At 44.2% G+C, this 21933-nt stretch overlaps 2 protein-coding genes across 3 annotated transcripts; one reads left to right on the forward strand and one right to left on the reverse strand.

The window, feature by feature from the left end:
• Positions 1-624: 624 nt before the first annotated feature.
• LOC147135366 (uncharacterized) lies at positions 625-6588 on the forward strand. The gene is made up of 13 exons (XM_086054345.1): positions 625-799; positions 904-954; positions 1041-1067; positions 1484-1534; positions 1619-1654; positions 1730-1750; positions 1830-1865; positions 2677-2712; positions 2846-2887; positions 2981-3019; positions 3087-3128; positions 4355-4387; positions 5922-6588. Exons 1-13 carry the CDS (start codon positions 745-747, stop codon positions 5933-5935), a joined length of 483 nt encoding a protein of 160 aa, XP_085910471.1. The 5' UTR covers positions 625-744; the 3' UTR covers positions 5936-6588.
• On the reverse strand, positions 6456-20704 carry slc20a1b (solute carrier family 20 member 1b). 2 transcript variants are annotated; one of them, XM_086054342.1, is made up of 11 exons: positions 20387-20704; positions 18449-19066; positions 18036-18176; positions 17013-17098; positions 16825-16921; positions 11505-11624; positions 10216-10485; positions 9292-9856; positions 9029-9214; positions 8066-8150; positions 6456-7976 (listed from the first exon to the last, which is right to left on the reverse strand). In XM_086054342.1, the coding sequence occupies exons 2-11, from the start codon at positions 18795-18797 to the stop codon at positions 7812-7814; spliced, it is 2064 nt and encodes a 687-aa protein (XP_085910468.1). In that variant the 5' UTR covers positions 18798-19066; positions 20387-20704; the 3' UTR covers positions 6456-7811. The 2 variants fall into 2 exon arrangements, with proteins under 2 accessions (XP_085910468.1, XP_085910469.1); XM_086054343.1 differs by lacking the exon at positions 20387-20704 and adding an exon at positions 20176-20321.
• Between the last annotated feature and the right edge of the window lie 1229 nt (positions 20705-21933).

Raw genomic sequence — 21933 nt, forward strand, 5'->3', positions numbered from 1 at the left:
TTCTTTTTAAAGATCTACTGACACTCTTAGGAGAATAACCATGCTGGTGTAATGAGAATCTCATTACCAGGGCCCCTCATAAGGGAAACGTTTGCAACCCTCAGATTTCTTTATTGTATGCATGCCATATTGTACTTTTGCATTGATGACTATATTTTAAAAGTGAAGCATTTGTTAAATCGCTTTTAAAGGGTCTAATTGTGCACTTTAATTGACAGAATTCAACAACGCAAAGAGTTGTGAGCACAACTAAAAGTTTTTGTTTTTTTGGGAGGTTTGGAAACAACACTGTTTATAATCAACATGTTTTCTACTGTAATTTGATGTTTAATAATCGTGATTAAAAAGTCTCATCTACCAAATTGTGTGACTGAGCGGCATTGTGAGCTGTCAGTTATCAGCCAAATGAAATGAAAAAATAAAAAATCTCAAAAAGGAAATAAACATTGTCCTCACTTGTCAACATTGTCTTTGCGCAGTTTTTTTTTTTTTTTTTTGAGAAGGGGGGGGGGCGCCTCTGAACACCCCCTCCCCTAAATAAAGGCCCATGTGATGGAAGGCCTGACAATGGGCGTCCATTGAGCGCTTGAATAAGGATGAGTCTGTTGTACTGATGTGACTCAGGTAGTGAGGGGCTCCAGAGGGGACAATGGTACCAGAATCCAAGCAGGACATGTGACGGGACATCAGAGGACATATAAGAGCATTGATGCCGTTGGTCCATAAACAGCATAAACAGTTAAGATGAGATTTCTAGGGCCGCTGCTTGTCGTCCTTGCTGCGGCAGCTCTGCAGTCTGGTAAGATTCTGCAAACCTTTCATGGGAAATTCATCAACTTGCGTCGTCAGTTATTACTTTGTACTGAATGGCAGCCGTGCAAACGTATTTGTCTTGCCTTGTAGCTTTCTCGGCATCGCTGCAATCTGCTCAAGAGGGCACAAAGGGTCATTACGGTGAGTAGTTGTTGTCATGATCATGACGTCAATCCTGACTGTCGAGTCATTTCATCACAATTCTATGTAAACTTCTTTTCTTGCAGATGCGCTGACAGAACTGAGGAAAATAGGTGAGGTGCATTTCATTATTGTTCATATTTGACGTAAATGAGGTAAAATGTGATACGCGGTAAGATTTGCCTTTTTTTTGTTTAGAGCTTTTGCATTTGTAAAATGTGCCATAGGAAAATGATGTTATTGTTTTTAAGCGATGCAATGATTGTTTATAATATTACCTTAATATATCACATGAATTATAATTACATTTGATCATGTTTTTCAGGTATTTTTTTTTAAACACGTATTGAGTAATAATATTAGCACGTGATAACTGTTGTCAAATAATCTCTGTAAAAATCACATTATGTATTATGTTGTGTTAATAATAGCATTGTACGGGTAATAGTAATGCACGTATTAATTAAGCAGCAAAATATCTAATGTCTTTATGTATTATTTGTGTGTGTGTGTGTGTGTGTGTGTTCAGATCAACTGGAGTTTGAGGCCGCTCAGAAGAATGAAGCTGCTCACCTGAACAGTACGATTGGAGTAACATAACGTGCACTGCGGTGTGACTTATTGTGTGTGAACGTCTTGAATTCAAGTGACGTCTGTCTTGTAGTTACAGAGAAGCAAGGCGAAGATGCACGCTACCTTGGTAAGTGGAGCCATAAACATCACTCATCCAGGTTTGTGTCCTAACGTTAGCGCCTTGTGTTAAATATCCAAACAGAGGCTGCCACAGGTGAATCTGGTAAATATTCAAACACTATCACGTTACTAATAAGTAGCGTGCGTATGTCTAATAAGTGTCACCGGTGTTGTTTCCACAGTGGAAGTGCATAGTGAAGATTCAGTCAGTGATGCAGGTAAGTGCAGCTACAAAATAATAGTACCGTGGATGTGGAATACAATAGTATAAAATAAGTAGGGATGTAACGATTCACTCGAGCCCCGATTCGATTCGATTTTTCGATTTTCAGTTCCCAATTTTCGATTCGATTTTTTTTAAAAATTGCTGCCATGCTTGTCTCTTTGCGCTAGTGTGGTTCTGCAGCCAGCATCCACAAACGCAATACGCAATGATGTTTGCCGCAAGCGCATAATTTGATCTACACATTCAAAATGTGCTATGCATCTGGATAGAAAAACTTTTCAAGACATAATTTTCTAGATGAATTTAATACACTCGAGTTATGTATTTTTTTAATCGATTAATCGATTTTCAGTCGATTTTTGATTAATAGTTACATCCCTAAAAATAAGTATCAAGAATAGTCAGCTCAATTTATGCAGATGAGAAAGGCAACTGCATATAAATAGGGAGTGCTGTATGTACAAAAGCAACTTTACATCTAACAAATAGTCTATATGCAGATGTGAATGGCAGTTTTACATGAATAAATAGACATTAATTTACAGAAGTCACTAAACAGCAGCAAGAATAGTGTGAGTCAGCAGCATCGTATGACTGGAACACCGGAAATATAACAACTGTGGCTTGGCAACTATATATGAATAATATCATAAATACAAGCCACTACGATATATGCTATGTACACAAATGTGAACGTGAACAAAAGCAGCAAGAATAGTCAGCAGCGTTCTATGTGACAACTGCTCACCAACATTATGAGCACATAATCCACTGAGTGTCCCTGATGTATTTCTTCTCCACAGTGGCGGTACACAGCGAGATTTTGAGTGATGCCGCAGGTGAGTGCAACACGTGGCTGGATGCTACACACACACACACACCCCCACACACACACACGCACACACGCACACACACACTTATACCATATTACATAACACACCCATGGCCATAAGCCTCCTGTTCCTCCTGCAGAGGGAAGCCGAAGCTCTTCTGACACATCATCTGCTGAGGAGGGTAAGAAGTGGATAGGCCTGTAGGGGGCGACTAAGCCCACTTGGCGAAAATCGAGTGTGAAATATCACATGACCTTGTTGTGTCTTTGTGCAGGTGCAAACTGTCAGTCGTCAGAAGAGATGGCGGCAGATGGTGCGAAGCGCGCTACTCTAGTCAGAAAAGTTGTCGAAAATAATATGTAATTGTTGTTCCCCTCCAGAGCAACAGCAGCAGCCAGCTGCACGCCCAGAGAGCGCTTCAGGTAAAATGAAAGAGCCAAGAAAATTTGGCTCACCATAAATAGAATGAAATAGTCACACATTGCCAGTATCTTCATGCTCTCCATTACAATGTGAACCCAATGCACGTTTGTTACACGCTCAACACGTGCAAGCGCCAAACATACATTCTACAGAAGAGGACACAACGCACCACAACACTGTAACATCACACAATGTAGCACAACACTTAATATATGTCCCCTAAAATGGACTGTGCGTGCGTGTTATTTATTGGTGTACCCGATGCGAGCAATGAAACCTGTGGAGCACATCAGCAAGCAAACTCCACAACCTATATTTGAATCAGTCATCGTAATTTTTGCGATCGTTTAGGCTCTTTCCTTTTAGGCTTGTGTGCATACTAACGAACCCCGCCATTCTTTCTGCGCCAACAATGCGCGCGCCTCCTGATTACATCATCTTTGTTTACAAACTGAAAATGGGTCTTATAAACCCAAAAGAACAACACAATACATTTATAAAACAGCAAAACATGACATAAAACTAGATAACAACCAAACCAACATTAGATCATATTTTATTGATCCCGGAGGGGAGATTTGATACCTAAAACTAGGCAACACAACACTACATAACAAAACAATACAATACAATGCAACAAAATACAATACGGCATGACACGATACCCGTAAACAAAACACCAAAGCGTAACATACAGCAGCACAACAAATTAATCATGACACAAAGCAACACCGTTATGAAACGTCATAATAAAACACACGCACATAATAAAACATCACCAAAAAGTAAAACATGCCATAATACTATTCACTATGTAACAAAATCATACAATACTACACTACACTATATTATAAAACATCACAACATAATAAAACATCGGACAAGATAACTAAACAACTCCGTACAACAATATATAACCAAACAATACAAAACAAAGAGAAGTTTTGAAAAGAAAATACGTAACACAACACTTTATAACGACACACAACATAACAACAGTGCAACGTAACACCTCATAACCAAATGACACGACAGTATAACATAACACGAGTACATGACATAACACGATATAACAATGTAACAGAAAAAAACACAACATGGAGCATCACACTACATAATTCATTCATGATAATTTACTAGGCGACGATCATGTAATGCGTATCGTATGTAGTCACGCAGCTTGTGCAGGTTTACCTAACGTGGCTTTTTTCTCATGCTTGAGCAGAAGATGACAGCAAGGATTCAACCAAGGAACAAGGTGACCGCATGCACACATATTGTCTACATAATGACATGTAAAGATGTAAACAAGTGTGTTTATAAAATATGTCAAGTGTGTTTGTAAAATATGTAAAATAGTTTATTTAAAGTCAACCTAAGAAAAAAACAAAATCTTGACAATATGTTCTATTTGGCTCCACTAGTCTTCGCACAACATTCTGATTGATATTGTGTTTGCGGAATATGAGTCAAGTAAAATCCACCCGTTTTTGTCCATCTCAGGAGGTGGCCATTTTGTCACTTGCTGTCAACTGAAAATGACATCACAGCAGCGCAGGGCTCAGGTAACAACCAATCACGGCTCAGCTTTAGAAAACAGGTGAGCTGTGATTGGTTGTTACCTGAGCACTGACCAACTCTGATGTCATTTTCTAGTGACAAAATGGCCGCCGCCTGACATGGCTAAAAACGGGTGGTTTATATTAATCAGAATTCCGTGTTTCGACTAGTGTTGGCGCATAGAACATATTATTGTAAAGAAAATTTGGGGTGATTCCTCTTTAAAAATATTAATTCTTTTTTGAGTGTTGTCATGAACCCCAAATTTGATACAAAATCTTCATAAAGTACCTCAATATCAATATTAAAACAATACCATGGCAACAATCTAAATAAATAAATTGAACACATGGTTTAGCTTTAGAAGAGTATGCTAAATGTCCAAAGTCGGAGAATACTTTGTACATATGCTGTGGCCCTCCGACAAGTTGTTACATTTTATTCCATACAGGTTTAGTTGCGTGCGCCATCCACACCGTGACTGCCATGGCGATTTAAATAAATAACTAAATAATGACGGATGAAAAATCTCGCCGCGCAAACACGGCCCGTGCCGTTTACCCTTTCCCCGTTGACCCCGCGTTGTCTCGCAACCGTCTCGTTTTGTCCACAGTGGCCTGAAATCAAGAAGAATGTCAACGTAGCCTTAGTCGTCCACGTCCACTGCACCAGCGTGGCCCGATGCAGTAAAAGTGTGTGCGTGTGTGTGTGTGAGAGAATGTGAGCTTATGCAATGCAGCTCATTGTGGAGGAAACTGGACACAGCCAGTCTGGGTCAGCTGAAAATAGTCAAAAGCCTTTTATAGGCCTTGGCTGAGAACACAACATTCACACATACCACACTAGTGGCTTTTCTTTTTCTTTTTGGTTTACAATTTGATGACTGAAAAGTGCCAACAACAATGTGAATGCTGCAGCGATGACCAAATCTTTGGACTGGCTTGGAAATGTAGGACACAAACCAGGACAGTTCTTTTTAAAGGCCACTGGCCCCCTGGTACTTATTGTTCTGGATTTCTACTGTAACTATACTTGCTTGTGCTACTTTTTGAAGTGTTTAGGCATTGTTGTTTGAGCTTGAATAGTCTAAGTCAACACTCGGTAGTCCACCTGTTTGATTAAAACCTGTTGCGTGAGTAGTGATCCAGCAGGAATGTGAGTCATAGTAATGGTTAGCAACAATGAGAATTTAACCGTCCCTTTTTTTTTTTTGTTCTTTTTCCGCTTAACAGAGGAACTCGAGTGACAGCACGCACCGAGTGGATGGGAGCACTTTTTACAGCGTGGCAGCGCCAATTCAGTTAATTACTAATAAATTTTAAAAAAAGAACAAAAAAAGTGTTAAAACTATCAAGTGTCTTGTCTTCTCCGCTTTGTGAAAGGGATTCACTGTAACCTTCAGGGCAAGTTGCGGAAATCACTGTGTAAAGTTTGACTGGGAAATATTTTAAATTGGACAGGTTGCTATAATCATCTAGGCTAATTAGCTGTTCATTTCAGTTATACAGATATCCATATAGACAACTGTTCACTCACATTCGTGCCAATAGGCAATTTTTAGTCTTCAGTAAACCTAACATATGCTTTTGGAATGTGGGGGGGTTGGGAGCGGCAGAGTGCACTGAGAAAACCTACGCAAGCACACCAAGACCTGAAACTTGACGCAAGAAGGCCAAGAGTCAAACAGAGAGCCAGCCATGCTAACCACTATTCCAACTGTGCTGCAATTTCGCAACAATTTCTTCCCAGGTAAGGTGTCTTAAATGTCCACACTCAGAACTCAACTTTTATTGTACAACTTCAACACATTGTTTCTTCAATTTGACTTTTCCATCCATAATGTGGCTCAGTGTGTTCATGTGTATTTACTTAAATAAAACAATATGCAGAAATAGAAAATTCTTTGGTACCTAAAGGGCAAATGAAACATTTTTAAGGCAACTACTAGAGCAAGTACAGGTGTGAAATGCATTTAAAGTGTACGGGCAATATGATCAAACAAACTACCAGTGGAATGCAACATCTGTCCTCAAATGCACCACGGAGCTTATTCAGTTACCAAGTAGAGAAGAAAAAAAAAAAAAAAGAAACCAGCTGTATAGAGGCAGTAGGACACCGGTGTGTAAATGTAACAAAGGATTGATAGCATCAAGCTAAAACTGGATTTCAGCACATTCTTGTTTTGACATCCAATTCAAGTAATATTATTCAGTGTTTTAATAGCTGCACCGTTGCACTTCAAGGTGCATGAATTAGGCAAAATCACATTGAACTTGCCACACTCAAAAGAAATGACCAAATATCACACAAACCATTTGCTTTGTCACCTACAACACAAAGCTGAAATGTAGGCCGCTTAATTCTGCCATTTTTGCACTTATTAACCTACGTTGGTTTGAGTATTAACGAACGGTGAAGAATGTCCTTAAAAGTATTTCTTCATGGACACCCTTGATGGTTTGATACACATTCGCTTTTCTCTTTCTTCCATTCTAATGAGTCAAATGTTTCTAAATGATTTCTATCCCTCTGTGAATTTTTTTTTTTTTTAATGTAGCAAAGACATTAGTCTCACTATGACTATGCCAGAAGTCGGACATAAAATCTGGTAGAATCCTGCTCACAATAACTCGGTTTTCAGTTTTTGCATCTATGCCAACTTCAGCGCATGTTAAAACAGGAAACTTACAAGTCTAATACTGCATTTGAATTGTTCTTTTCCTAACTTTTTTTAAACAGTTAAAACAGCAGTTGTATTTACAGAACTGCAAAGTAAAAAAAAAAAAAAAAAACAATTTTTTTTTTTTTTTTTTAGAAAATCTAGTTGTTGCCTTTTACAGAATAAGATATGAAAAAGCAAGTGAGAACAAAAGAAATTCAACACGTTCTCAATGGGTGGCCCGACTGGAAACAAGCAACACATTGTGGGCTGTTACATGATGCAGCCATGAACCCAAAGGCCTATATCACAAGTCCCATTAAACATCAAGTTGTTGGGTTTTTTTTTTCCTTTTCCGTTGGCTTGAGGCAGGCGATATATGAACCCCGTCCAACTCCACTCCTCTCTAGGTGCACGCCGGAGCGGTCGTCATCTCTCTTCTTCCCGGCAGGGGACCGAAGGCTCACAGGGTGCCCTTGAAGGCGTAGATGAAGATGGCCATGATGGCGGCGCTGATCAGGCCCGAGATGGGCACGGTGACAAACCAGGCCATGAAGATGTTGCGGAACAGACACCAGTCCACCGCCTTCCTGGAACGCAGCCAGCCCACGGCTACCACAGAGCCCACCTGACAAAAACATTACACTTGAGTCTCGCCGACTTCCTGTTTACTGGAGCCAGCAGCACTTGACTACAACCATTGTGAGTACAGCCTACCTTGCAGTGAGTGGTGGAGACGGGCAGGCCGATGTTAGACGCCACCACTACGGTCAGAGCCGATGCCAACTCGATGCTGAAACCACTACGAAAGAGAGGGAGGGGGAGGGGGGGTGGTAAAAAATCAAAATAAGACTTTGAGACCCGAATTCTGACGTTCCGTGCAATAGGGATGGCTGGAGGCCACGGGGGCGGGAAAACGTTGGCGCTCGAGGGCTGCGCAGTTGTTAAATTAACACATCGGCCAGATCATTTGTAGATGTCAAACTATTATTTGTAATATAACAATAAAAAGTAAAACATGCAGTATGTGTGTATATGACACGCACACGCATCAGGGCTGTCAAACTTAATGAGTTAACTCTGGAGATTACATTTTTTTTAAAGCATTGAAAAAAAATTCACTCAGCACCTGACCTCTGCTCACTTTCCAGACAAACTTAGAGGAGAGTCATTGTCGGAAAGTCATTCAACGGTTGTATTTTACAGGAAAAGAATCGTATTCAAGGATCAAAGACAGCTATTGGAACAGTCTTTGAATCGAAAAATACTTTTGTTTTCCTCCACACATTAATCCCAACATTTTACTCAAGTAAATATCTGTTCCAAGCTTTGTAGTTCAAAAGTACGATTAATTATGGAAAGCCTTGCAATTAGTTAAAAATTAATCACTTGACAGCACTAATGTATAATATTACCGATCCAATCAGTAGATGGACCAATCTATTTATGTAAACTGCTTTTTTACTGTACAGTTGAGCCCCGGTATTTGTGGGGGATTGGGACCGGTCCAACCCACAAATAGCCAAACGTCAGTGAATCGACCAACCGTTGTAGGAAAAAGTCAAAGTCAAAGTGGCGCAACTAATGTTACCAGACTCTTGCTAATGTCAATTCTCCAGGTACTGTACATTTTTCCCGCCGCCGGCTGTCTCATGTTGTTGGAATGGAGGCGGAGGTTACCTTGAGGGGGTAATGGGGGTGAGGTCCCGGCCCATAGTTTGGATCACTCTGCGGCCCCACACCCACAGGCCTATGCAGATGCCCAGACCGCCGTAGAGCAGCAGCCACGTGGGCGTGGCTTCGTTGGACGTCACGCTGCCGCTGATGTAAACCAGCCAAAGCGCCACCAACGGGCCGATAGCGTTGCTGCGCGACCCCAAATGGAAAAGTCAGCGCCGGCGTCGCCGACACAAGACGGCAACCCGTTACAAGCGGACGCATACCTGACGTCATTCCCTCCGTGAGCGAAGGACCCGAAGCAGGCGGTGAGAATTTGGAGGAATTGGAAGAGCGTGGACACTTCGGGTTTGTCCGCGTCCAGTCCGTCCTCGTCCAGGGAGCGCCAGGTGCTGCCCGGGTCCTCCTTGCCCACCTCCAGCGCCACGTCGTCCTCGCCGAGGCCTTCGGGCGCGGCGTGCTCGGCCACGGCGTTGCAGTAGCTGGTGTAGCTGTCCATGCGGATGCGTTTCCTGTCCTGGCCCTGCCCGGGGGCCTTGTCCCCATCCTGGGGCTCGCCGTCCTTGTGCTTGAAGTCGGCGTGCATGCCGATGATGGCCATGGTGTAGGAGGTGTAGCTGTTGTTGCGGCGGATGGGCCGGTCGCCGCCCTCGCCCATGCAGTCGCCCACCTTGGCCAGGTGGAGCTTGTGCAGCAGGTCCTTGTAGAGGCCCGAGTCCTTGTGGACCGTGTGGTACTGGCTGTAACCGTTGCTCGGGATCTGTGCCGGCCGGTTGTTGAACTGGACCTGATGCGGTGCGGTGGCACAGCCGTTGCTGTGCTGCTTGGGGACTGGAGCGCCAGATACACAAATCCAATATCAGACATTCATTTCGTTGTGGCGGTAACACTAAATAATGACTGTACAATTCCGCTTGGATTTAATTTCAGTACATTTGAATTATACTGCGCAGGTTTTTTTTTGTTGTTTTTAAGCATGCAGTCAAAAATCCGTTAAGAGTATGTTCACTAGTCTGACTCAAAGCATTTAAAAAAATATATATATATATATATATATATATATATATATATATATATATATATATATATATATATATATATATATATATATATATATATATATATATATATATATATTTTCATTGAGGTTCAACTACCACCCCCAAAACCCTCGGCTATAGCACACTTACCACCATTTGCATTGTTACACTCAGTTTCATCCGACTCCCCCATGTCAAAGGCCACCTTGCGCTCTTTGACGGCGTCGCCCTCATCGCAATCGCCGATGTTGAATGCCACGCGGCGCTCCTCGGAAGGGGGCGGGGCCGCGGGGCTTTGCTCGACGGCCGTGGCGGACGGCGCCTCCTTGTCGGTGTGTTTGAGGATAGGACAGTGGGGCTCCCTCAGCTCGCTCTTCTGCATGAGGGGGCTCTCCGAGGGGCTGGAAGACTTGATATCTCCTAGTAAGGGGAGGAGGGTTGCGAGTGAGACATTGCTTGGGACTCATCCAAACATACGCGGCGAAATGCAAGTACAAGACATGGGGTTCCTTTCACACAAGTACATGACCAAGGGAGGGGAAATACTGTTAAGAAGGGATCGGATGACAAGGACTGTATTTACACTACCGCTTACAGAGCTTCCCTTATGAAAGCCGTCTTGTGTCTCACATCACAAGTGTTTGTGGATTCAGTGATCCAGTAGAGCAGGAGTGGGGAAAAAACACATTTGTGCTCAAGGGCTACATTTGACTTTTTTTTGGGGGGGGTTGCTAAAATTCAGTTAGGCAAGGTCATTCATATTAGAGGAAAAAAAAGTGTGTGTATATAAAATATACTCTGAATCGGACAGTACGCAAAGAGTTAGTACCCATGCTGCTATCTGTCTGAAAAAAGTGGTTTAAAAAAATTCACATGCGTTTATAAAATAGCTTCAACTTAGGGGTGGGCGATACGACGATATTCGATCGTTACGCGGTTTAACGTGTTCACGATCTCATAAAGACGAAAGATCGTTTGATCGTCTGCATGGCACATTCTAAGCAGTTTAGTTCGATGGCGGCGCAAAGCCGCTGCCGCGTCTACCCGACCAACCAATCACAGCACGCACGGTGCACCGTACGTGACTACTCCCCGCCTCCCTGTTCGTTTGTATAGCGGGAAGCTATAGCGGAAAGTCACCACGAAGCAGAGTTGGTCCCGAAAAAAACGACACATCTACAGTGTCGATTTATGCTATATAGGTTGATTTAGTCATGCGAGGTACACCAGCATATACGGTACACATAAAAATAATTCTCAATATATTTATAAATAATATGTTTTGCATTTTTAGTAGGCGGTAGATCATTTTGACTCTGTCATGTCATACGTAGCTGTCAGGCTGAAAAAGTGTGGGCACCACTGGTTTAAATGGTGCGCTCGGCAAGGAAACCTTTTTCGTGCTTGAGCAGACGGGGTGAATTTTGTCATCCACTTACGTTCAATCTTCTTCTTCAGGCGCGGGCAGACGACGAACCACACCAGCACGGCCGTCAGCAGCGCGCAGCCGAGCGAGATGAGCAGGATGCCCCACCAGGGGAGCTTGTCAAATCCCAGCACTTAAGGACCACCGGGCACACAACAAGACACACAAATGGAGGGGGGAGGAAAAAGGCAGGTTTTTAAACAAACAGGCAGCGGGCGCCACCTTCCTTTGTGGGCAGCTCACATTTGATGTGTGAACTTCAACGGGAATGGGCTCTTGACTACATTTCCGGCGCCGCGCGAGTGGCAGCCCGCTACAGTAGCTCCGGCTCATCGGTGAGCCTTTTCGTGTGTTTTTGTTCTTTAATACTACTCTACCTCATACCTTTTTCATATAGTTGATAGTCGTAACTTGCGTAGCAATGGACACCCAAACTGCGGTATTCTTGGGCCGGTGCCAAAGACCCCCCCACCCGAAGGAGCTCAACAGCTTCAGACCAGTGGCGCTGACGTCTCACCTGATGAAGACCCTGGAGAGACTGGTCCTTGTCCACCTGCGCCCCCTGGTGAGCTCCTCAACGGACCCACTCCAGTTCACATATCAGCCTGGCATCAGTGTGGATGATGCCATCATCTACCTCCTCCACACTTCACTCTCCCACCTGGAGAAGGCGGGGAGCACTGTGAGGATCATGTTCTTTGATTTCTCCAGTGCTTTCAACACCATCCAGCCCACCCTACTGGGAGACAAGCTGGAGCGGCCCACCACCTCACCACATGGATCCAGGACTACCTCACAAACCGGCCACAGTATGTGAGGACACAGGACTGTGTGTCTGACGTGCTCCTCTGCAGCACGGGGGCCCCACAGGGAACTGTCTTGGCTCCCTTCCTGTTCACCCTCTACACCTCGGACTTCGACTACAACACCCCTACTTGTCACCTGCAGAAGTTCTCTGACGACTCCGCGATTGTCGGCCTCATCACAGGCGGAGATGATCGGGAGTACAGAGAACTTACTCAGGGTTTTGTGGACTGCTGCCAGCAGAACCGCCTCCTGATCAATGCGGGGAAATCCAAAGAAATGGTGGTGGATTTCGGTAGGCGGCAGCACTCTTCACCTGCACCAGTGAATATCCGGGGAACAGATGTTGAGAGAGTCTCAACTTACAAGTACCTGGGTGTTCATCTGAACAATAAACTGGACTGGTGCGACAACACAGATGCCCTCTATAGGAAGAGTCAGAGCAGACTCTTCCTACTCAGGAGACTGAGGTCTTTTGGGGTTCAGGGGACACTCCTCAGGAACTTTTATGACTCGGTGGTTGCATCGGTCATCTTCCAGGGAGCGGTCACCTGGGCAGGCGGCGTCTCGGCCCGGGACAAGAAGCGGCTGGACAAACTGGTCAGGAGGGCCGGCTCTGTCCTGGGCTGCTCCCTGGACTCTGTGGACTCGGTGGGGGACAGGAGGATGTTGGCCAAGCTGTCATCAATGCTGGACAACCCGGACCACCCCCTCCAGGGCACCCTAACAGCACTCCACAGCTCCTTCAGTGACAGACTGTTACACCCTCGCTGTGCAAAGGAGAGATTCCGCCGTTCCTTCTTGCCTGCTGCTGTCAGACTCTTTAACAAGAACATTGTGTAGTCTCTACAAACTGGCGGTCATTAGTGCAATTGTGCAGTCCTGCACCTGAGCTCATATCGTGCAATACCCAACATTCCCCACTACTGTAATACCGTGCAATACTCAACATTCCCCACTACTGTTAGTCTCGTTTTATTTTGATCCAATGCTGTCCCTTACGTTTCACTACAGCACTGCCACTTACTTAGAGTATTTTTTCCTCTGTACTATGTACAGGCCGAAATGAGTGTTCCTCATACTTTTTATGTAGATGTATGTTGGTGTGTATATACATGTGTATATACACATGTTACTGCGTATATTTACATAGGTTTGATCCTAAATGTTTGCCGTCAATGTTATACATTAATGGCCACATTATGCCGCCGTCCCTGTGTGACCTATATCTTTGCTGCTGTAACAATGAAAATTTCCCCACTGTGGGATCAATAAAGGCATTCTTATCTTATCTTATCTTATCTTAAGTCGAGACTAGAGGGAGTCATTTAACAGTTTTGGATTTCAGTCCAGGGTGTATAGCACAATCTCATCCCGTGACCTTAAAGCGGAAGTCAACGCAAACATTTCTTTTTCAAGAATCTGTTCTATGCAAGCCCACTAGTTGAAACACGGCATTCTGATAAATATTGTGTTTGTGGAATAATTGCTAATCCACTCGTTTTTAGCTATCTCTGGGGGTGGCCATTTTGTCTTCTGTCGACTGAAAATGACATCACAACTGCTCTCAACGACCAATCACTGCTCAGATTCAGAAAACAGGTCAGCCGTGACAGAAGACAAAATGGCCGCCCCCAGAGATGGCTAAAAACGAGTGCATTTAGCTGCTTAACTTATATTCCGCAAACGCAAAAATGAATCAGAATGTCGTGTTTCAACTAGTGGGCCTGCTGGGAACATAATCTTGAAAAAAATATGTTTGCGTTGCCTTCCTCTTTAATGAAGACAAGCGCTACAAAAACTGCTGGACTAAATCTATGTTCTGAACTCCTGTTTCTAGTGAACAACAGTGCAGATGTAGCACCACTTCAGAGCTGAAAGTGAATCAAGTCCGCTGGTTGCAGCCAAGTAGTGCGCTCGATTCAAATGTTATGTCCATCGACTAGTTCAATATGTCGTCGGTACGGTGGAATCTGATTTGAGCCGCAGCAGTGTCTCAATGCTGGTGACTGACATGTGGCCACGCGCCATCGCCGTGCTCTCCATGTAAATATTAACACAGTGGCGTTGTTATGCAGTTCTGGTTAAACATGTGTACCCCTTTGATGTGAACACTTACATAACATCTTTAAAAAAAAGACCAACAGTGTTAGCATGAAGCCTAACAAGAGCAGAAAGACGAGGAGTCCCTTAAAAGGTGACATTTCCACAGGGAGTGAAACGGAAGGGGCAGTCGTAGCAAAGAGAGCACCTTGATGCCAACACTGCAGCAAGAGCTGGCGCAGCTGACGTCGGCATGATGCAGTGCGCGGGCACAAAGTAACGACTTCAACCTCTCAGGGGATGCAGACATCTTGCTGCCAAAAGAGACCTTGTTGGTGAATTTAAAAAAAAAAAGGCTCAAAGAAGACAAGCAAACAAACGGTGGAGCGAGGTCGAGCGATAAGGGTTTGAGGGCAGAGTCCGCGGTGGATCTCTGCGTCGACTCGGTCGCGCTGCAGCGTGAGACCGCAGAGCACCTCGCTGCTGTTTATTCAGTTATGTAAGAGAGCCGCGTGCCCCTTTGGGGTGGGCGTGGCGTGAGGAGAATAAGCAGAGGGCTGCGGCTCCGCCAACAGCTGAGCTCGCTGCCCTTCACGGGAATCATACGAAGCATGACACGTTCACAGGCAGCTGTCAGAAGAGCTGGAGAAAAAAATAAAATAAAAAACCCAATAAAAATAAAGTGGGTTTGGGGGCGAGACTGTCTGCGCGTCATAGTGACTCAGTTGCAGACATCCGGCAAAACAGTCCCGCCGCAGCCATTAAGTGGGATTGATGGGACTGCGCAGGAAATGGAATTTTGACCACAGAGGCGGTCCACACCCATCCCTGAAAACCTCCGCACACCGCGGGCCACGTTACACGATTGCATCGAGTCTTGTTTTTGTTCCCCTTCAGTGAGCGGCCAACTAATTACACAAGTGACAGCAAGAGTGATACATCATGGACGTTCGGGTGACTTGACCTCGTGTTTTGTCTCACTTCCAGCTGAGTGCTTTAGCGCTGAGAAAAAAGGTTTTTGAGTTCAGTATTCGTGCCTCAAAAATGTTAATTAATCATTCTCTAAGATTAGCTAACTCTAGGGGAAGCTCAAGATTTGGTTCTAGGAACTAAGCTACAATCGAAAAACAAACAAAAAAAGAGTCCATTTTATGTTGCTGCCTAATGTCACCACAGCAACAAATGCCAAGGGCTGTTTGTTTTGCAGAGTAACCCGGGCAGAAAATCCCTGTTCAGCCAAACACATTGAGCTCCCATCAATGGAGGCTGGTGCGAGGGTCAAATTGTCCCCTCACAATGACACTGACCCACACACGCACTCGCTCTGTCTGCCGTGCAATAAGAGGATTTGTTTACTGGACTTGTCGACAATGTGGTCTTTCAATCTAAGCGCTTGGGGTAGACTTCACTTGCAAGGCCGCATGATACTTGAAGTCCTCCGCGACTTTACTTACGGACAGCCGACCCTTAACTTTTTCGCCCTGCAATCGCGCTGGCCTTGCTGACTTGGTCTCTGTCACTGGTGTGTGTATATTAGGCGCTGGAACGTGCCCCGGGACGTTCGGGATCCTATCACACCACCACGATAGCGTCTGAAGGCCCTGAGTCCTATCACAGGAAACCAAGTGTCCTGTCCTTGCTCGGCTACTACCATGTTACACTGTTGACTCCACCAGTGAAGAACACAACCCAATCAGGATTTTAGACAACTGCTACCCACTTAAATAGCTGCTTCCTCACTAACAAAGTGGCAACAAAGTGTGACCTCGGATGCAGTAGGCATTTGTTGATGTGTCTAAAAGGCATTCTCGCACCTTCTTTTGTGTTTCTTAACCCAAGTACAAGAACAATTGTACAGAACGTGCCCGGGCTAAGCAGGCTCATGGGTTATGATGGAACCACAAGTGATCGCCTCTCAGTGCGCTGATGTGTACGTGCACATCAGCGCACCATATCTGGTCCTACTCTGGCCTGTAGCCACCATTTAATGGCCCAGGCCAGCTAACATCTCGTAAGGCCCTGTAGAGAGAAGAACACAAAAGGAGCAAAAGTTGCTCGTTTAATCAAAGTGTTTCTCGACGTTAAAAAGGGGCAACATGTTTTCAGAAAAGGTTACGTATGATTTCACAGACTACAAGCATTAGTACAAATAGAACCGGTGACGAATCCCTTGTTACTTCTCTTTTCCTCTTCGTGTCTGAAGGCCACAGACAGTGATGTCAAGACTAAGTCAATTCTTATTTCCATTTGCCAGCTGCGCTCGGCTTTTAGCATTTTCATTCCGCCTACGACCCACTTCCAACCACAAGCGTACCAAGAAAGCCCCGAAAAACATGTTAAAATAAACACCGTTATAAGGATAAACAGTCTGGATGAGTCTGGAATATGCGTGGGCACTCTGCAGTCTGCGTGAGGGAGCAGTTATTTTAAGCTGTGGCTGAGGACAGACATGGAGAGAAAAGTGAAGGAGAGACGGTGACACTCACTCGGAGCTCCAGTGTACATGATGGAGAACAGGTTGATTCCCATGGTTATGGCGTAGAACACAGGTAGGGCCTTCAGTCCATTCGGCACCGGGTCTTTCTGCAGAGAGGAATCACAATCAGTGACAGTCCAATCACGCCAAGGGAAATTTCCTCCTTATATCACTCCGAGATCTAATCTCAAACATTACCTTGTGCAAGATGAACACGCGCACAAAGTAGAAAACCACAGCAGACGTTATACCGGACAGAAGGGGACTCAGGAACCAAGAAGCAACTGCAAATAAACCAAACAGGCCAGCTAAAACATCAGTTGCAATAAGAACATTTTAAAACATAAACAGGCACAAGAATTTGAGGCAACAATGTGCATTTCCATCCATTCTTCCTCATCAGAATCTAGAGCAATTCCATGGCTCTACTTGTAAGGAAGCAACTGCCTGCCATCAGGTTACAAACAGGAAACGCTTGCTCAGTATCTCTTGTTACACCAGTTACCGCCAGCATTAGTAATGGGAACCCACGGCGTGCCTCTGCGTCTGTGTGGAGGGGCTGGGCTGAAAAAGTGTTCTGATGTACAGTATACAATACAATATTGAAACAACTTCTGCTGTACGTTAAGAGAGCACAATCGCCAAGTCCAACGACGTACAATGTGATGTCAACTTTCTTAACTATGAGTTAAGTAAATTCCATCCGTTTTTGTCTTATCTCAGGGGGCGGCCATTTTGTCACTTGCTGTCGACTGAAAATGGCATCACGGTTGCTCAGGTAACCAACAATCATGGTCCAGCTTCAGAAAACAGGTGAGCCGTGATTTGTCGTTACCTGAGCCTTGGGCAACTGTGATGTCATTTTCAGTCGACAGAAGTTACAAAATGGCGGCCACCATGGAGAGGGCTAAAAATGGGTGGATTTTGCTGTTTAACTCATACTCCACAAACGCAATGTTGCTGTGTTTTGACTAGTGGAGGCTCATAGAGCATATTTTTATAAAGATTTTCTTCCCCTAGTGTTTCCTTAAAAGCTTCAGTCACGCTGTCGGTTCACGTGTGTCCTATGCAGTCACACACCAATCTTAGTGTGTCCAGTTTACGCGGCAAACAAAATGCTGGCTGTAGTACTCTATTAAACTAACAAAACAGCCGTGGGCCGTTATGCTGTAACTAACACCAAAGCTATAAAAAGCTGCCAATAAGTCAGATGTGACTTACCAATACGGAGAAGCTGGAGCCACCTGACTCCGCGCTGGCCTTCGGCTACTAAAGAGAAGCCGATGGTAGCACCAACAATGCAGTGTGTTCCAGAGATTGGCAGCTTGAGGAAGGAGGCAGCCAGCTGCCACACAGCAGAACCTGTAGACAGTCGAGACAGCTCAGCTATCCTGTGTCTACCGGTACTTGGCAGACAACCATTTGGACCTCAGGGAACATAAAATGGCACTGTATATCCCAAAATGTACTGCAGTTTTAATTAAACAGTATTACTATAGTGGTGGTTAAGGCCTGTCTGTCTCCAGTTGAGTAAATAAACACCCATGGCCACAACATGGCAAGAGAAGCAATTTGCACTTTGAAAGGCTTCAGTGAACATTTGTTTAAATCAGAGAGGCGGCGTAGATACTCACCAAACATGGCACTGATGGATCCGGCCATCAGCACGTGCTCTGAGCCGTTGTACATGCCCACATCGATGATGCCCTTGCGAATGGTTTCGCTGACCTTGGCGCCGAGGAGCACCGAGCCCAGCGTCTCGAACACGGTGGCCAGGATGCAGGCCTGTTTTAGGGTGACCACCCCGGAGCCAACCGCGGTGCCAAATGAGTTGGCGACGTCATTGGCGCCCACAGAGAAGGCCAAGATGAAGGCAATGATGAAGCCGATAACCAGCAGCCATAAGTAATCCGTCAGGGGGCCCTGCGTCGCTACCATGATTGCAGTCACGGTTGCAGTCGCGGTTGCCATTGTCGAAACCATTATAATAAATTACTTCAAAAAAATATTAATGCAATAATATACAAACAGATCAACTATTGGAGGTATGCCAAAATATATTTTCTTCAAGTACCACCTTTTTGACTGAGACAGGCAAGAAAACAGAGGTATAGTGTGCCAATATGTGTGGCTTATTGCTATCCTATAATTATACTAAACAGGTTACAGTTTCTTTGGGTCTGAGCTAGTGCGCAGTGTGACGAGGAAGCCATTGTGTAACTTTAAGAGCAGCAGATGAGCAGGGGAACATCCTGAAAGAATGAAGAGAGAAGTTTGCTTTAGATCGCTGGTTCCCGACTAGTGTATCATGAGAGATCAGGTGTGTCATAAGAAATTACCCTATTACACTTAATTGACCCAAAGCATTTTCTACAAATACTACATCGTTGCTCATCTATTGATGCTAGCGACTTATAGTGACAGGCTGAACAATTAGATGCTCTCCCACATGATGGCAGAAAGTACAATTAACCTGTGTTTTTAATCCGCTGCAAGTGAAACAGAATAGCTTTGTGTTCAGCTAAACAGGTCACCCAAAGTACATTTTGGAGTCGATTGAGATGAATTCATTTCAGTACATCTACTCAATTTTGTTTGGTTGTGTGCCGTAACGTATTAATAATTTCAAATATGTGCTCACTTAAGATTGTGAAAAGGCTTCAGAGATAATGGTTACTTTTGGTCGGCGACCACACAAAAGACCATTTCTAAAACATTGACAGTGGAGGGTAGAAAAAGTGGTAAACGTCTCACTCGATCGACGAATGTAGGCGGACACGCACAGTGCCGCAGGGTAGCCATTTTCGGTTCTAGGCTCCACACAAACCGGCTTTTTAAGTGCGCAGATACATATATAAATAACACAATCCCAGTCTACTCGACTCTAGACACTCTGGGCGTTCAACTAAACCAACAGTTTAGCGTGGTAGCGGTGGAAAAGGGAGACTATGGACCGAGGTGTTTTTAATCACGCTTACGTGACGTCGTTCATTCATAAGCCCCCGCGATCTTCACCGCACCGGGGCCACACTTCAACCCGGTTAAAGTCCACACTCTACATACATGTCAAGTCAACAGTCAGACTATCTTCATTATTTTAACTTGTATGCGATACGTGGTATTACATAGGGAATGTAGACATCCGGATGTGGCTAGTTGGTAGCTAAATGGTAAGGCCGCATTCAAGGACCTGCCAAGTATTGGACAGATGGTCACCGCTCCTTGTATCACAACGACAGCTTTCATTGTGTCGTAAAAATTAGTAACAAGTACAACTCGTCTCAAATCATTCGCCCGAATGGTTTCTTTACTACCTCTGTAGTAGTCAAACAAGAAACAAATTCACGGACGGGTTTCTTACCTAGACGCGGCATTCACGTAGTAGTGGTAGTAAGAGTAACATTTTTCATTCATGCTAACGTGTCAGCAAAGTAATTCTTCAGGGTAGACACTCGGCTAGGACAGACGCTAACAGTTTAGCTAACACCCACAATCGTGAGCTCGTTGACGCCGCTAACGAGACGCAGGGGTGAGGCTGTACTTTCAATGTGCCACCACAAAAATCCACTTACCGCACTTGCAGTTGGCAATTGTCCTTTCAAGAATGTCTTTCTTGTAGCCGGTTAGCTATTGAATTTGGCGCGAGCCCGCCGAAACGTTGAGCGAGGAAGGGACCGTGGCGAATTCAAATAAAAATTGAAATGCGCTCACCAAAAAGGCCTCATAAGAATAAATCAATAAATAAAACCTCGGTACGTGGCACAAACTGACACTAAGAGATAGCAGCGTCTTCTTTTCCAGAACCGTCTCAATTTCACCGGGCTTCACCACGACACGTGTACGCTCGTTATTGCCATTTGCCGGCGAAAGTGCGGATGAATGGATTTTATCATTTTCAGGTCCCGCCCCTCTACTTCCACGTCGCGATCGCCACCTAGCTGACAGCAGGACTTTCAAATTCAAAGAGATACTTTATTCGAAAAAAGTACTCACACATTGTACTTAAGTACAACTAAAGATGGATAGATGGATAGATGGATAGATGGATAGATGGATAGATGGATAGATGGATAGATGGATGTGACCGCCTCCAGCATTTAAGGTGCACTTCCCTGGAGTAGGATGACCGATTCAATTTATTTGAGTTAAAAAAAACCTGGTTCCAAAAGGAGGGGTTCTAAATTCAATTGTTTTTAAGATGTGGCCATTGATATAATGTGTTTTAACTTGGTATTCCTTCATATTCGTTTTGTCGGTGCACCTGTCTCTAGTTTCAATCCATCTTTAATGGCGTTAAAGCAGCGTTTCGAGGAACATTACTTATCGTTTCCGGATAGTTTAGCAATGTCGTCACTCGTCGGTTTGGCAATGACTGCCGGAAACAACCAGGGAGAAGTTAGGACAGCAAGACGTCGTTTTTACAAAAGCCAAAAGGCGGGCGTGCCGCCACTCAATCGGCCTGGACACCATATGCAGAGAAGAAGTATTTAAAGTTAAATTACAAGCCCCATCAACTAATTATTTTAACAATACTGTATTTAAATCGTCTAATTCCACACTGAAGAATTTATTTTACTTCCAAGCGTGATCACGCTCTGCCTTGGACAATTGACGCCACCTGCTGCCAAATGTGATGTGTTACCTCTCCAAAGGTTTCCCTGATTTTCATTCATTCATGTTCTACTGCGAATCCCGTTCATTCATTTCATCCATCCAAGACGTTTATGGTTTCATTGTGAGTGTTTTCTCAGTATTTACAACAGCTAAAATAAACAAACCACTAGCTTACTTTTGTGGGGAATTTTCTGTAAAGAAGCAATTTTCAAACGAAATTATAGAAAACACATTGATCAGTACAAGTTAATTTGTAGCATTTTAATAATATCATGATGAAATTAAAATAATTTAAAAACACATTCTAAATAACTACCCCAAATAATGCTGCAGTTGACGAATGTAGGAAGTCGGAGCTACTTCCATGCAGTTCGGATTTCAAAGCGTTCGTGGCGAATGTAAACAGAAATGATTGATTCCATTTGTTGTTTTGGTTCATAACATATGTTGACCCCCAGCAAACATTCATAATTTCCTTCATTCAGTTTACCAAATAACTTAATGC

This window comes from Filicampus tigris, chromosome 15 (assembly GCF_054856515.1).
Source record: "Filicampus tigris isolate MCC_2025a chromosome 15, RoL_Ftig_1.0, whole genome shotgun sequence".
Lineage (NCBI taxonomy): Eukaryota > Metazoa > Chordata > Actinopteri > Syngnathiformes > Syngnathidae > Filicampus > Filicampus tigris.